Source organism: Capsicum annuum, chromosome 11 (genome assembly GCF_002878395.1).
Source record: "Capsicum annuum cultivar UCD-10X-F1 chromosome 11, UCD10Xv1.1, whole genome shotgun sequence".
Lineage (NCBI taxonomy): Eukaryota > Viridiplantae > Streptophyta > Magnoliopsida > Solanales > Solanaceae > Capsicum > Capsicum annuum.
In genome coordinates, this window is record NC_061121.1 from 86978076 (window position 1) to 86995150 (window position 17075).

At 31.3% G+C, this 17075-nt stretch overlaps 1 protein-coding gene and 1 long non-coding RNA gene across 14 annotated transcripts; one reads left to right on the forward strand and one right to left on the reverse strand.

Moving 5' to 3' along the window:
- Nucleotides 1–6086: 6086 nt before the first annotated feature.
- On the reverse strand, nucleotides 6087–11468 carry LOC124888473. Of its 13 annotated transcripts, none has more exons than XR_007046698.1 (10): nucleotides 10879–11317; nucleotides 9572–10045; nucleotides 9290–9373; nucleotides 8314–8368; nucleotides 7307–7432; nucleotides 7090–7196; nucleotides 6924–6998; nucleotides 6777–6820; nucleotides 6533–6667; nucleotides 6087–6362 (listed from the first exon to the last, which is right to left on the reverse strand). It is a non-coding gene; the product is annotated as an uncharacterized LOC124888473 (long non-coding RNA). The 13 variants fall into 13 exon arrangements; XR_007046696.1 differs by having other exon boundaries at nucleotides 9155–9373; XR_007046704.1 differs by adding an exon at nucleotides 11324–11468 and having other exon boundaries at nucleotides 6777–6998; nucleotides 8314–9373; nucleotides 10879–11120.
- A 150-nt stretch (nucleotides 11469–11618) lies between these two features.
- Nucleotides 11619–15174, forward strand: LOC107847864 (REF/SRPP-like protein At1g67360). The gene is made up of 3 exons (XM_016692422.2): nucleotides 11619–13432; nucleotides 13548–13778; nucleotides 14496–15174. The coding sequence occupies exons 1-3, from the start codon at nucleotides 13418–13420 to the stop codon at nucleotides 14940–14942; spliced, it is 693 nt and encodes a 230-aa protein (XP_016547908.1). The 5' UTR covers nucleotides 11619–13417; the 3' UTR covers nucleotides 14943–15174.
- The last annotated feature ends 1901 nt before the right edge of the window (nucleotides 15175–17075 follow it).

Here is a 17075-nt window from a genome sequence, read left to right on the forward strand (position 1 = left end):
TCCCTATCTAGTGTGTTGTGTATTATATGTGGATATTGTAGAACTGTTAGTGCAAGCAGTGTGAGCTACCATTGTGGGGCATTTTCTGATTGCAGGTAACATACTCTTAGTGTATATTTTGTATACTTTATTTACCACTTTGCTTGATCGGCCTATGATACCTATTGAGTATAAGTGGACCGTACTTATGCCTACTGCGCCCTTTGGGTGCAAGTCCTAGCTCAAGTGCCTCTCGGATTGGTTGATTTCGAGCGCCTTCAGATTTCTCAAGGTAGTTGTTGGACATTCATACGTCTAAAGTTCAGCTCTATCTTTCTGTATTAGTTATGTCTTTATTAGTGTTCGAATACAGATATTTTTCTTTGTGATTATTTTTCTAATGGATTTGATTCCGAAATTGTATTAGTAGTTCTTATACTGTTGACACTAGGTTTTGGGAGTTATGACTGCATATGTTGATTTTATTCTTTCCATTTTTATTAAATATATGTGGTTTAGCTTCGTTCTAAAAGTCTTACCTTGGGGGCCTTTCTGTCCTTTTTCCATTGTATATCAGTTTGGGTGATAGACTTACTTGTTAAGATTTGCCGTGACAAGTGTCATCATGACCTTTCTATTTTTTTGGGGTCGTGACAACAACGTTTACCCTACAGTCCCTCATCGTCCAAGCCTATTTTATCTTCATGATCTGTTATGCAAATATTGTTACATCCTAGCATTAAACATAGATTAGTAGGTGTAATGATAAAAAAAAAAATAATAGAGGATGGAAGAAAGGCACAAGTAAATTAAATAAAGGGAATAATAAAACAGGAAAAAAACACAAATTAAAACAAATCAATAAATCGAGAAGAGGTATCTGGATGAATGGTGGATGAATTTCTCTTTACAAAATCTATAAATTTCTTATTTCCTAATTCAGAAAATTTTCTTGATTTCGATTACTCAACCTTAATCTATAATCTATAATATATTAAAAGTGTAAAGGGGCTTAGAAATATTGTTTGAACTTTTTTCTCTTCAGTAAAAGTCTTCGCTTTATACAAAATCGTTTTTTCACCTATTCCCTATTATTTTAGTAATATTAAATATTTACTATATTACAGTACAAAAAGAAAAACCTTTCCTCACAAAAATAAGATTTCTTTTCCACCATCTAAAGAAAACGTGCCATTGCTAACTAATAGAGAACAATCCAAAAACCTCAAATAGAATATTCATAAATCAAAAAAATAATTTTAAAAAAAAAAAAAAAGAACACCCCCTCTTCCAACGTCAAACCAAAAAAAATATAATAAAAAATTATATCCTTCACCCAGTATTTTCCTTCTTGTAGCGTGAAATTCAAAAAAAAAATTAAAAAGAAAGATTTTCTTCTCCTGGCTTTGACGTCTTTTGTCAAAAAGAAAAAATCCCCATCCCCATATTACATAGGATTTAAGAGAACCTTTCTCATGTAATATAAGATTGGAAAAAAAAAACAATTTCTATCCCATGTAAAATAGACTTTAACATACCTTTTACCAACTTTTATAAAAGCGATGCTGGTTTTTTTTTTTTTTTGTCATTCTCACCATACTTTTCTTTCATCGATAATTTTCTCACTTTCGTCTCTTCTCCAGGTTCTCTTCTCTAGGTTCTCTTTGTAAAAAAAATAATCGTATTATAAATATGGTTCAAATCAGTGCGTCTCTCTTGGCCTCTAGCAACAACGAAAAGAGGTGCTGCATGGGAAACGCAAAAGTGACGATCTATTAACCACTTGAAACTTTCTAATTGTATATGTTATGTTTACATTATTATATTAAAGTGTGATTTGAGAAGTGATCTGAACTTTTAGTACTTCATTAAAAATCTTCAAGATAGACAAAAGCATCTAATTTAAATAATCAAGGATTACACGTAAAAGGCATGTAAAGCTGTCAATACGGGTCGGCCCAGACCATCCGAACTAGCCCACACTGGCTTTGAGTTTGACAGGTCAGGTCGGGTTGGACCATCAAAATGATGGGCCAAAAAAACCAAGCCCATAACATTACTTTGTGGGCTGCGGGCCTCACAGGCCAACCCACTTTTTTAAAAAATAATAGTTTATAATTTTATTTTAGAATGTTAATAAACATAAATATTACCTGACAATATTACATAGTATTAATAATTGTTAATCAAGTCTCTAACACCCCAAAAATACTCCTAATAGCGAAATTAAATAACTTTTGACATGATATCCTTCGAACCAAATAAAAATACTAATAAGCAATCTAAATAGTTGCATGTATTTGACTTACAGACCGGCTCACGGGCTAGCTCAACCCACATTGCTTAAGCCCCATGGGCCGCGGACTTATCCGGGCTGAATTAAAAAGTTTTGTTCTTAAATGGACTGCAAAATTAAAGCCCAACTCCATTAAATTACAGGCCGGGTCGGGCCGACCTAACGGATCTGGCCCATATCGACCGCTCTAAAGGCACGTGTGGTTCACCTAGTACAATTCAAAAAGCAAAGGGCAAAAAACAAAAATGATGAAGGGCACCTCTCCAAATCAAATTCTACAAATCTTGTAATTAAATCCACCCTAGTGAGAGACGGAATAATCTAATTGGGTGTTTTTCCAATTAATCTAGCATATATAAAAACCTTAGCACAAATCCCATTAAGAAATTTGTAAACCCTAAAAATCTTGCAACTCGGTCTAGGCTAAAGAGAGATAGAAAATCAAATTAAATGTTCTTTCATTAAAAGTTATCGAAGCTTAACCCAAAAAATAATTAATAGAAAAATACTGTACATAGTAGTTTCTATACATACAAAGTAATTTCTATGCTCAAAGAGGAGATGAAAAACCCAAATTAAGATTATAGTTCAATGGGAAAGATGCTACTATGTGTTTACAATTAATGAGCAAATTAACGAAAATACCCTTACTTTCAATTTCAATGAAACTCTCTTTTCTAATATATATTTCAATTTCAATTATGATACTTTTTTGTCTCAATTTATATGATACAGTTAAATTTTGAAAAATCAATCAATTTTTTATATAATTTTTAAATATTTTAAGTTTTTAATGATGTACAATATTTTTTATATAATTTTTGGACAATACATGTTACTTTCATTGTTTGAATTTACATGCTACTAATGTAATTTTGAGAGTCAACAAAATTTTCTATATAATTTTCAGATGTTTGTATGGTTTTTAAATATTTTAAGTTATTAATTATTGTAAATTATAATATGTTTACACAATTTCAGATAATATATGCTCTTTCTGTCTCAATTTATCTGATACTGATAGAATTTAAAGAGTCAATCGAATTTCTTACATATAGTTTTTTTTTTCATATTTTGAATTGTTAGTTATTGTGACTATAGTACTTTCTACTATTTTTAAATAATATATGTTACTCGTATATTTATGTAATTGTGATGGTATATGAAGAATCACTCAAATCTTTTATATGTCGATGATATTTCAAGATAATATTTCAAGTTGTTAATTACTATGATTTATAGTATTTTTTTACGTTATTTTTAAATAATATATATTATTTTCTCTGTCCCAATTTATATGGTCAATAGAATTTAAGAGCCAACAAACTTTCGTATGTCCTTAAATATCTTAAACCATAATTACTATAATTTATGGTAACTTTTATGTAATTTTTAAATACATAACAGATGAAAAATAAGACAAACAAATTAAAATGAAGAAAAATAATAATATATAAAAAGTGACTTGGTCAGCAAGCTGGTAGGACAACGACCAGCTTCTTCCAAGCCATTTATTGCACGAGGTCGTGCAAGTACGAGCCCAATATATACTATGTTTTTCATTTTAATTGATGTGATATCAGTAAATATTTTAGAGTCAATTAAACTTTTTGAATGATTTTGAAATATTTTAAGTAGTTAATTATTGTGATATACCATACTTCATAATTTTTTTTATAATATGAGTTACTCTCATTATTTTAATTTATGCGATACAGATAAAATTTTAAGAATCAATCAAATTTTTTAATATATTACTTCGATTGTTGTATTGTTTTAGAATATTTTAAATTATTAATTATATTGTAATTTATAATCCTTTTACATAATTTTCAGATAATATCTTCTACGCTTTCGATTTCAATTTATGTGACAATGATGAAATTTAAAGAGTCAATCAAATCTTTTACTCTTTCTATCCCGATTTGTGTGTGTGTGAATATTTGACGAATCTATCAATTTTTTTATGTCGTTAAATATTTTAAGTTGTTAATTTTTATGATTTGCGACTCTTTATGTTACTTCCTCGATTTCAATTTATGCGACACTAATAGAATTTTGAAAGTCGGTTAAATTTTTTACATATCTTTCAAATATTTTAAGCGGTTAATTATTGTAATTTATAATAATTTTTATGCAATTACTAAATACATAATATATTAAACAAAAGTAAGACAAACAATATGTGACTCCTATCCAATACTTGCCAAATCAATCAAATTTTTTATATGTCGTTAAATATTTTAAGTTGTCAATTTTTGTGATATATGATATTTTTCACACCATTTTCAAATAATATATCTTTCTTGGTTCCAATTTATGCAGCACTAATAAAATTTGGAAGGTCAATTAAACTTTTTATATATCTTTCAAATATTTTAAGTGATTAATTATTATAATTTATAATAATTTTTATATAATTATAAAATACATAATATATGAAAAATAGTAAGACAAATAAATTAAAACGGAAGAAATAAAAAATTATAAATAAGTGGAAGTGAAAGCTAGCCGGACAACGGTGTCCTGCTTTAAGCCACTTCTATATAAGATTAGATAAGAATGCCGTGCTATGCACGGGCCCAACACTGCAGGTGGTTGTTTCAGCTCATAAGTAAAATCACTACATTATCATTCACATCAGTACAATACACAAATAAACCAAAAATGCACAGCTAACAATATCCCAAAACTAAAAAATCTCTTAGAACTATAATTTTTCTTTTCCTGGAAGGGAAAATGAGGAGAGAGGAATACAATGTGGAAAATCCAACCCTTACCAAGATAATTAACTAACCAATCTATTAAGACTTCCCTTATATGAACTCACCGAAAAGGACAAAGTTGAGGTAGTAAACCAACCGAGCTATTAAAATGCGTCTTATATAACCTCACCACCAGCCGAGCTATTAAGATTTCTCTTATATGACCTCACCAACAAAGTGAAAGTTTGGGTGGTCAACTAACCAAGCTATTAAGATTCATCATATATTGAATAGCCAACAAACCGAGATATTAAGATTCACATTAAAACCATGTACTTCCCCATAAAAACGAAAAAGTATAAAAAGAAATTCACCTTCCCATCTAGAAGAGCAATAATGTTGAACACTAATAATACGGCATAATGACACTAATCTGAGCTTCAAATTCAGACAAAAAAATACAGCAAAATTCTGTGTAATTGACAAGAATATGGAGTGAAATGAAACCGGTAAGCTTCAGATTTATCAGGAATCAGATAAAGATTGAAATATTATTGGGTAAAGTGTCAAAATCAACTCACTGATAATTCATTCATTCAGTTTTTCTAGATATGTACACAAATAATGGCTCGCGTAAAGTGCAGGCAAATAATGGGTGGAAATGAAAAAGATAAAATGTAGTACTCCTATGTCGCATGCTGAAAAATAAAAATAAAAATGTAGTACTCCTATGTCGCATGCTGAAAAATAAAAATAACTATGCTTAAAAATTCAAGATATAGTCATATATTGGAATAAAGATGACAAGCCAGTAATAACCAATACATGTAACAAGACTGAAAAAATCTATGGGCAAATTTTTTATTAACTCTAAATTCTAAATTGAAAATTTGGTAGGATACACAAATTGAAGTCACATAGACATCTAGTAGATATTATTTTGAGAAAATCTAGCTCTACAATAATGAAATTTCACTTATGCCCAAAAAAAGAAAATTGTGAAGGCCGAAGAGAATGCCAGAGGGAGAAAATATTTTTAAACTTATCTGGGTAAGCCCCGGGGGGGAGGGGGGGGGAGGGGGGGGGGGGGAATAAAAGAAAAAGGATTTATGCTAAAGTTCCTTTCTTGCTTCAAAGTTTGACAAGTTTGTTAATAAATACTACACAGAATGGATAATTTACAATCTTTTACAAGTCCATTGGTCAAATGCTTTGAGATGGATTAAGCCTCCAAAATGAATAATTTTAAAGGTACAATATAATATGTTGACATTCTCTGATTAAGTACTCACTGTTTGAGGGTTTGGGTCTAAAATTCGATGTATTAGAGATTTTGCTCCAACAGGAAACCAAGACGGGCAGAAAAAGTTTGCTTTGTCAATCTGCAGAAAAATATAAACATACTTGTTGGTAAATATAATTTTGTTATAATCTTCTTTTACTGTGATGAAATGTGAAAGTGTCAGCATGATTCATGTCATACTGCTGCAAAATCAAAGTATGAAATTCCATTTAGGTTATTAACACAACCATGAAAATGCAAAGATTCTACCTTTGCGCACAGTGTAGTAAGATCAACCTCAACAAAGGAGAGAGAACCTGCCATCAGAACATAAAGGATGACGTTGCAGGATCAGATATCTTCCACAGCACCGTCATAACCTTTATGACTAAGAACCTAGTAAAACTTCCAACAAGAAGGATGAAAAAGGGAAATCAAAGGATAAATATCAATAATCAAACTACTCATTCAAGGATTCACATGTACTGACTACTATAATGAAAACTTAGCTTACCTCTGGTGGAACATAGTTGGGAGTTCCACATGTAGTCTTACTCCCTATTAGAACATCATTGGCAGCAGTTAGCAGCACAAACACTTGCACCGATATTGTCGTTTTCTTGTTAATAGAGAAACAAAGGTAACGTTTTGGGGATCTTACTTCGCCAGGTGATGCACTAAGTCCAAAATTTGATATTTTCAAAATTCTTTGGGAATCGAGCAGAAGATTTTCAGGCTGAGCAATGTTGAAAATGACAGTAAGATTTTTATTTAAATGCATAATAACTTATTGTTCTAGAGATTTTACTTTTCTGTTAACAAAGTACCTTTAGGTCTCTATGATAAACTCCCTTGATGTTACAATAATCAACTCCATCAATCAATTGCTGAGTATCTGCGAGACTCGGGACTCATTTAATCGTCCATGGTCGACCTACACAATTGCATACCAGAAATCATTGAAAGGAGAATATATGCTTAAGTGCTAAAGAAGAATCAAAATGATCTGCATTTGTCCTTAATCCATTTTAAGGCAAGACTTACTATCTTATCAAACAGTTCCCCGCCTGTGATAAATTCCAAGATAATATAGATCTTGGTGCGATTTGCTATAACCCAGTAGCAAAATTTCTTTATATCAGCATAAAAAAACACCCGAACACCAGTACCCTAAAAGTGAAACATGCAACAAATTTCAGGAAACTAAAATTCATCGACACTTGTTTTGGCACATGCCTCATGCAATTGAACTATATATGGATGTCTAACAAGCTTCATTATGGGTATCTACCTCTTTATCTACAAGATGAAAATGCAGAAAGTTCCTATCAGAGAACCAAAAAATCAATCATAGTCCATAAGAAATACTGTCACCATACTGACCCTTGAGAAATACCACAAACATAAATTTTAATTTGAATCTATATACATAAAGATTGCTTTAGAAATTAATGTTCAAAGATAACTTTTGAAATGCTGAACTGTGATAGATTCTACTTCAGTAGGACTTTTAGCTAGCAGCAATTTGTACACAATGTCAAAAATGATCAATCAACTAACTTGAATCAGTTGATCAGAGTTCACATAGCATCATTAACCTAAAGGTCTATTTCAATTTTTAGTACATCGACTTCTTCAGTGGATTCTATTTCATTCAATAGAATCCACTCTTATCACTAACAGCTATGTTGCTCGGACTCTTCAAAAATGTCAAGCAGGCATGTGTCGGCTACTCTGAAAGTAGCGCATCTAGAAGAATCCGACACACATTATCTTTAAGTACAAATTGCAGGAAGTTTACATATTGTCCTCTTCGCATGGTCAGTACTAAATCTACCAACAAATATTGAAGTCTACTTTTTAAGCATTATCAAGCACTCATTGAAAATCAACCCTAATTCATCTTTGCTCCGTCTTTTTTCATGTAATGCAATTTCTTAGTTGGAATTATGTTTACTTTTACAAGTAACTTTATCGTGTACATCTTTTACAAGATTCAAGAACTCAAATTTACTAAGAAGCAGCACAAGTTTGGATATAATTTGCTATACCTGAGTCTGGTAGTTCCAGATGCAAATGGTCCCTTAATATAAACTTGCCAATATCCTATAAGCAAGACTAGAAAGAATGAGCGACAAACACTATTTTTTCAGTAAACAGCGTCATCTTTTCTACTATGCCTAGCACCGCCCCTTTCCCAGATAAACATAAACTTTGAAATTTAAAATTTGCTATAAGTACGTCATTCCAAAACTTCATCAATTAAAAATGCCACTTCAACATATAACATTAGAGACTACAAAGCAAGCATAAACATAAAAAATGGAAAAGAAAAACGAAGGAATTATTTGTTATGTTGCTCAGATCCAAACACCTTTTTATTCTCATTCAGTGACTTACCCTTTACCAACAATTATTATAAAATCTCTCTAACGATATAAAAGCTCACGTTACATGAATTGTACACGAGACGAAGGAAACAAGAAGTAGAAAATTTAAGGCAATGAATTAAAGGAGCATACTTGAAGAGATAAAATAAAGTGAAAGGGAAATTTCTAAAAGCCAGACGAAGAATGGAGATACGCGTGAGATGATAGAACAAATAATTCTACAGTTTTATTGATATAAGATACAGTAAAAGCCACATGAAGTGACCATATATCCCAGAAAAGGTGGGAGTGACTTCGGTAGTAGCCAGATTGTGGGAAGCTCAGAACAAGAAAGCTTATGTGGAAACCAAAATGGATTCATCCTTGGTCATAAGAAATTTTTCTAGGTTGACATCATTAGCCAAAGTCATCCTTGTGGTGTGTATCTGATATCTCAAAATAGATTTTCAAGTCAGCAAATAGGAGGCAATCCAGGATTCATCAGTTAGTAATAATTGCTTACATCATAATACCAAATCTGGAAAATCCGCCTCCTTGTTTTAATATCAGGAAGAGGGAACTCAATCTCCCTGTCTATTGTACCAGGTCACAGAAGGGCAGAATCAAGACTCGAGATTTTATTTGTAGCAAGAATCACCTTAACATCTCCTCTGGAATCAAAACCATCTAGCTGGTTCAACAACTCTAACATGGTCCTCTGGATCTCACATTCACCACCAGACTGTGCATTGTACACTCGAAGTATAAGAGAAAATATTAATTAAATTGAAGTGAAATAACTAATATCAACATCTAATATATAGTAATGTCAAGAATTCATCTGCCTTTTTGGTTTATTCATGAACCACACCCTATACAGAAATGTGTGAATATATTTTTGTTTTTGATATATTACATAACTGGGTGATGCAGAAAGTACCCTCATTTGAAAGAAGTGAAAAAGTTGACTGTTTCCTTGAACGCGTCGATGAATCTGTCAACGTCATCTTTAGTGTTGTAGAAATGAAGACGCTTGAGATGATTCCCAAATGACGATGGAGAGGTTGCGCACAATGGTGACCTGATCTAATAGCTACACCATGCGGCAGGAAACATTGTTATTTAGAAATATTTCATTTACATGATCTTTTAACCGATAGTACGCGTGCTCAGGGCTGGCTTACAAATGCCCGCATTTTTGCAAGAGTTAAGTTGTAGATATGCAAGAGCAAGGATGAAGTTTTAGTTCTCATACCTGTTGGTCAAGGAAGGTTGCAATATCTGTAGGGTGAACATCTTTGACGTTGAAAGAAAAAAGAGCTGCTTGCTTAACAGTTAGTGAAGGTGCAGAGCCGTAAATACCAACATCAGATACAGAAGACAGACGATCATACAGATAACTACCCAGCTCCATCTGAAGAAGGATATGAAAATGTGAAGAGACGTTATATCATCATCAAAATCACTCTGCATCGGAATGCACATTATGCAACTTTACCTTGCATTGCATTTTTCTTGCACCACAAATTTGAGATGAATTCAATTATTGTAAAATGTCAAAAAGGTAAAGAAACATATATCGTAAAATGTCAAAAAGGTAAAAAAACATATACATCGATGACTCATTTTTTCTTTGAGGGTGGGGGGGAGGGGGCAGCCTGCGCGATACATTGATGATTTATTCAATTAACTAAGTTCAAGACTATTCTAAAAAAATGAGCACTAATCAACATAAAGCGGTAACAGCCAGAGTAAATCGGCAAAAGGCAGTGAAGAATAGAGGGTCACATATATACATTTGCAAATTACACTCAAATGTGGAAGGTGCTAAATTAATTGTACAGAATTTCAAACAAGACGCCCAAATAAAAGCTTTTGACTGTTCTATGAAGATTAATCAAATATATGTCCTTGGTAGCAAATATTGAGCGCCAAAAGCCCAGGATGACGGCTTTCTCAATGTCTTATTTGAAGTTGGAACTTAAAAACTAGAAGATCGAAGAACAATAAACAAAATCCAACTGCTACTTTAGATCTCTTTAGTATGATGCAAAGGCGTGGTGCTTTTTTTTTTGTCTCATTCAAATTCACATGCTGCTATTTTTTTTTGTTAGAATCGGTATTTAGATGCTACCATAAGGAAGAAGCAATGTAGCAAAATAGAAATGCAAACAGATACATGGATTTCAGATCGTGTGCAAAATTATATCTCTTTCATGAATAGGAGGTTAAGAGATTAAAACACACCTCATAATCATGAATCTGTGGCATGCCAATTTCAGACAGATAATCAATTGCAGCTCCAAGCCCAATTGTTTCTCCAATTGCGGGGGTCCCAGCCTCAAACACAGATTTGATCTTTTCTATACCTACAGAGAAATTAGTACAACAACAACAAATAATAAACATTCAACAGTACAAATTATCTATTGACATTACTAATTGATTTTCATCTATTGACAATTACTCAGATCAATCTGGACGAAACCCTGCATGTGTAACAATAAAAGTAAAATAAAAACTCACATTAAAAAAAATAGATTAAGAACAACAGTAGAAATTATCTGTTTATGAAATTGAAAACTCTAAAGAAAATTATGACAAAACTGAGAGAGAAAATAACTTGAAATTGCAACCATCAATACAATGAATGGTGAAATCAGAAGACGATGAGAGCAAATTAAAATAAAACCTGAAGATGAGGAGTCCAAACACACAAACGAACAAACAAAGTTAATGATGAGGGCGCAGAAAGTTCTAGTCTATAGGAAGAAAAAGTAGATGAAAGTGAGCAACAACAACAAACTCAGTTTATTCCCACACTAAAATGTAAGTCTATATCTGTACAAGTTTATTTATAATGTTGAGCATAATAAATATTTTATTGATATTAATATTTGTCCATGTAGTTTAATAATGGCTATGCCCTTGGTCGTCCAAGGCTCACTCATCTATATAATAGAAGTAAAACCTTCATTTTTCCCCTTACTAGATATCTATGGCTCATATCTATGGCTCATGTCATTACATGTCTAATATATATTATTTTTTGTTTTAATTTATATTATTAAAATAATTTATATTTTTAATTTTATGATTTATAATATCTTTTTTTGTTTTAATTTAAATGATATTGATAAAATTTTGAGAGTCAATCATATATTTTATATTTTTAAAATTTCTTAAATTGTTAATTATGTGATTTACAATGTCTTTACGTTATTTTTCAACAATATATAAATACTTTTTTTGTCTCAATTTATGTGGCACAGATAAAATTTAGACAGTCAATCAAAATTCTTTCACATATATATTTTTATATTAAGTTCTTAATTATTGTACTTTATAATATTTTTCATTTTATTTTTAAATAATATATGTTATTTTATGTCTTATTCTATTTCATCCCAATTTATGTGTACTAATATAGTTTCGATAGCCGATCAAATTTTTTATGTTGACATATCATCTTATATCTCTTTTACCCATTTTTATGAAATATTATCAATTTTTCAATGTTTCGATGATCATAATAATTAATTAGGGGTGATATAGTAAAATCACGATGAAAGGAATAAAGCACATGTCTTAAGTGACTTGTAATAATTAATTAGAAATAACATAACAAAATTACTATAAAAAATACTTGTATAATAATTAATTAATGGTGATACAGTAAAATTACTATTAAAGCAGTTGAAACAGTCATAAATGTCTATTTTACTTTTTTTAATTAAATATTATCAATTTTTAATACATAAATGACTTATAATATTTAATTAGCAATATAATAATTAATTAGGAATGATATCATAAAATTACGATTGAAGCAGCTGAAACAGACATGTCATAAATGTCTATTTTATTTTTTATTAAATATTATTAATTCTTTAGTACATAAATGATTTATAATAATTAACTAGGGATGATATAGTAAAATTACATTTGAAACAGTTGAAACAGGCATGTCGATCTTGTGTCTACTTAGCATGTGATACAGTAAAATTACGATTGAAGCAGCTAAAACAGTCATAAATTTCTATTATATTTTTTAATTAAATATTATTAATTTTATAATACATAAATGACTTATAATATTTAATTAGGAATAATATAGTAAATTACGGTTAAAACAGTTGAAACAGACATGTCATAAATGTCTATTTTAATTTTTTATTAAATATTATTAATTTATTAATACATAAATGATTTAAAATAATTAATTAAGGGTGTTCGGTAAAATTACAGTTGAAGTAGCTGAAGCAGACATACCGACCTCCTGTCTGCTTCAGCTGCTAAACTGCCTCATATTATACTCCCTTTGTTTAAAAAAAAAGGACTTAATTTGACTTGATACAAAATTTAAAAAAATAAAAAAAATTTTAAATCTTATAGTGTTAAATTAAAAATATATTAAATGTATTAAAATATCCTTCAAACTTATGATCTTAAATATGTGTGAAAAATTAAAATTTAAAAATTATTTTAAAAAAAAGAAATATTCTTTTTAAAACGTAATAAAAAAAAAGGAAAATAAAAATAGCACATGTCCTTCGAGAAGCCTCCACAGTCGCCTAGAAATCGGCATTTCCTCAAACGCCTCAGTGATTCTCGACTAATTGAATCCCTCATTACCCCATGCTTACGACACGTGGCACCTTCACAGCCTTTAGATTTTAGTTAAATATTCCCCAATCGCCCTTAGTTAGCACCGACTCTCTCATTTGCATCACCAATAGCTAAGCAGATCAAATTTCCATACTAAGCGGTTCGACAACAAGAAAATATGGCTATCAATAAGGTTTGTTTTTTTCAAGTTCTAGATCCTTTATAATTTTTTTCCTTAATTCATGCTCATCCATTCAATTTGAGTATTTTTATTTTTTGCGGTTTGATTAGTAATTCCTGATGTGTAGGTTGAGATGGAGAAAAGTGTGGGTAATTTGAAACATCTAGGGTTTGTAAGGGTGTTGGCTATAAATACGGCGGTTTTGGTGTCAAATCTGTATGAGTATGCGAAGCAGACCTCGGGGCCTCTGAGATCAACTGTCGGCACAGTAGAAAATGCGGTAACCACCGTGGTAAGGCCTGTTTACGAGAGGCTTAAAGGTGTTCCTGATGAAGTCCTTGTTTTCCTAGACAAAAAGGTATTCAATCTTTACTTCAATTGTGTTGATTGTTCTTTTCATTTATTATCTAGTCACTGTATTATGTCGACGCTGATAATGGACAATTTGTTTGTGTGTGTGTGTATATATATATTAAGGAAACAGTCTCGTTAATCTTTGGTTCTGTAAATGTTTGCGAGTGTCTATTTGCCTTTGTTCTTTTGAGATAAAAGAAATACAAATGCAACTGCTTGAGAAATTAAATAATGAAAGGCACACTTTAATAGTGTCAATTTTAGTAATAATAATGTTGTTTGTAATTATTTTCCCTTTTTCTGATTTTTAGTGTTACTTGGGCTACATTGTCTTTGAGAAATGAATGTGTGTGTGTGTGGCTTCTGTGGTGTGTGTAACAAAATAGTGTCAATAACTTGCAAAGATTTGTGCATGTAGGATTTCTTCCTTTCTTCTGGATATTGGAACATCATCTTTACGGCTACATAAGCGTGTGAATATCACAAATTAGAATTGTACTTCTTCTATATGACTTGCAATTTATATTTTGGCATCTGGTTGTTTCACCTGAAATTTGTTTCCTGGAATCTAATGTCTATTGGAATTTAGTTGCTCCTCATTATGATAAAGATGTTATGAAGTCATGTGGAAAGGAAAATGAGAGGAGCATTTTGTGGACATTGTAGTTTGATTCCTCATTTTTGCTTCCTTTTACACATAATGGACATCTTTGGCTATCAGGTGGATGATGGAACTGCAAAGTTTGATGAACTTGCTCCTCCCTTGGCTAAGAAGGTTGTCAGCAAAGCCCAGTCCCTGTTTCAGAAGGCAACAGAGGTAGCACAGGACTTGTTCAAGGATTTACAAGTTGCTGGTCCTAGTGCAGCTATCTATCATGCTGGTGAATTGTCCAAGCAATTAGCCACTAGACAAGTGGCAGTGTTCTGGTATTATGTCAATCACTGTCCACCGCTGCATGGAATCGCACAGATGGCTGCTACTACATCTGCTCACTGGTCCGAGAAATATAATCAATTAGTTGCTGACTTGAAAAAGAAGGGTTATAGTATCGTCAGCTATATCCCTTTGATACCTGTTGAAGAAATCTCGAAGGCATACAAACAGGTTGAGTCTGCTGCAACAAAGAAAGAAGGTGCTACTAATTCAAGCTCGAGTAAATCTGAATGAGATTAGGATGATAATCTCAGTAAATTCTTTTAAACCCAATGTTTCTTATATATTTGGAAGAATTGCGCAGTTTAGATGAAACTGGAAGTTTGGGGGTACCCGTTGTACAAAGTTAGAGAATACCCTTCTGTAGCATCTCATGTGTGAACGATTATGTGCTTTATGTTTTTGTTTCGTTGATGCTGTAATGGTACGTGTCTATGCAATATCCCTCCATGCATAATGGACGAAACACCCTGGCCCTGTATTGAATTGTTGTGAGTTTCTACGAGGTTCCCAGTTCCATTGCGAAGTCACTATATTAGTGACTGCTTGCGGAAACGCTCTCCCATGATTTTGATAGTTGATGCATTGCTAACCGCATGTATGACAATGGAATTACGTTTGTGGGTCTATTCAAAATTTTGCCTATGGACTGATCTTTTGGATTTCAGTGTCTCGTTACATTCAATATAAGGGACACAATTTAAATCACGCCAGACGCTGGATATGACATGAAACCCGGAGAACAGTTAGTTAATTGATTGAAAAGTTGATAGGTTGGTAATGAATGTTGATTGCACATACTTGCAATAGGAAATTATTTAGAGGGAATGTATTGGTGATTAAGATTACTTTTGGAATTGCTATCAAATAACTGCTTATTTCAGAAATTCTTTTATTAAATAGTTTTTAAAGAAAGTGTTTCTTTAAAAAAATAATTTAAATGTATTTGAAAATATGTTTGATAAACAAATTGTGTTGTATATTCATTTGAATAGTGTTTGTGTATAATAGATTGTGTATGAATAGTTCTCTTAAGAAATGATTTTGAGAGCTAAATGATGAAAAAGAACATATATCAATAAACTTTTATTATTAAATCATTTTATAGAAAAAAATTATTTTAAATATTTATTATAATATTTTTAATTAAAATTTTAATTTTTATTTAATTAAAATGTACGTATTATAAATTTTTTAATCAATATATATAGAAAGAGACATTAAAAAATATTAAATACTGATATAACATTCGATTTTGCAACAATATTTTTAATTAAAATTTTTATTTTTATTTAATTAAAATAAACGTATTATAAATTTTTTTAATCAATATATATATATGGTTGTAGTTCGGTCGGTTATGTTATATGGAGTGGAGTGTTGGTCGGTTAAAAATTTTCATATCTAAAAGTTGAAGGTGACGGAAATGGGGATATTGCGCTAGATGTGTGGTTTTACAAGGGCTGACAGGGTTAGGAATGAGAGTATTCAAGAGAAGGTGAGAGTGGTGTCGGTGGAGGATAAATTACGGGAAGTTAGATTGAGATGGTTTAGCAATGCGATCAGGAGAGACACAGATGCCCTGATTCGTAGGTGTGAGAGCTTGGTCTTGGATGGTTTCAAGCAGGGTAGGGTAGATCAAAGAAATACTGAAGGGAAGTGATTAAACGTGACATAGAGCAGTTACAACTGACTGAGGGCATAACCCAAGATATGAAGGTATGGAGGAAAAACATTAGGATAGAGGGTTAAGGGGTGTGGTTGAGTCGTAGGCAATAGGTAGGAGGGCTTTGGTGTCTTTGTTTGACAGTGTTCAATTTTTTAGTGGATGTCATACCTATGTTATTTTATCATGTTCTATGCATTTTTTTTTGCTATATATACTGTCCATTATTTTGAGCTGGAGGTTTATCGGAAAGATAGGAATATTTTTTAATTAAAAAAAATAATTTTCTGCTTCTACTTCTCTGTTTTTTTTTAAGCATAAATTTATTGCTTCTTCCCATATAGAAATTGTTTCTACTTTTTTTTTTTAAAAAAAAACGTTTTGGTAAGTTTATCAAATAACCATTTTTTTTTTAAAAAAAGTGTTTTTTTTTCAAAAAAAAATATTTTTTTACAAAAAAAATTATTTTTTTAAAAAAAGAAATCTCAAACAAGCTCTATGACACTACCTGAACCAGGACCTAGTCATGTCGGGCATCTCAAGTCCGATCAGGATCGGAGACCGCCCATAATACCCAATTATAACTGCCTTATACCTTAGGTCGGATGAATTTCAAACATATAACAAGATAAAGCAATAGTAATTTAATAAAGTCCATAACAATAATTAATCAAATATCCGACCAAATGTCCAATCAGTGT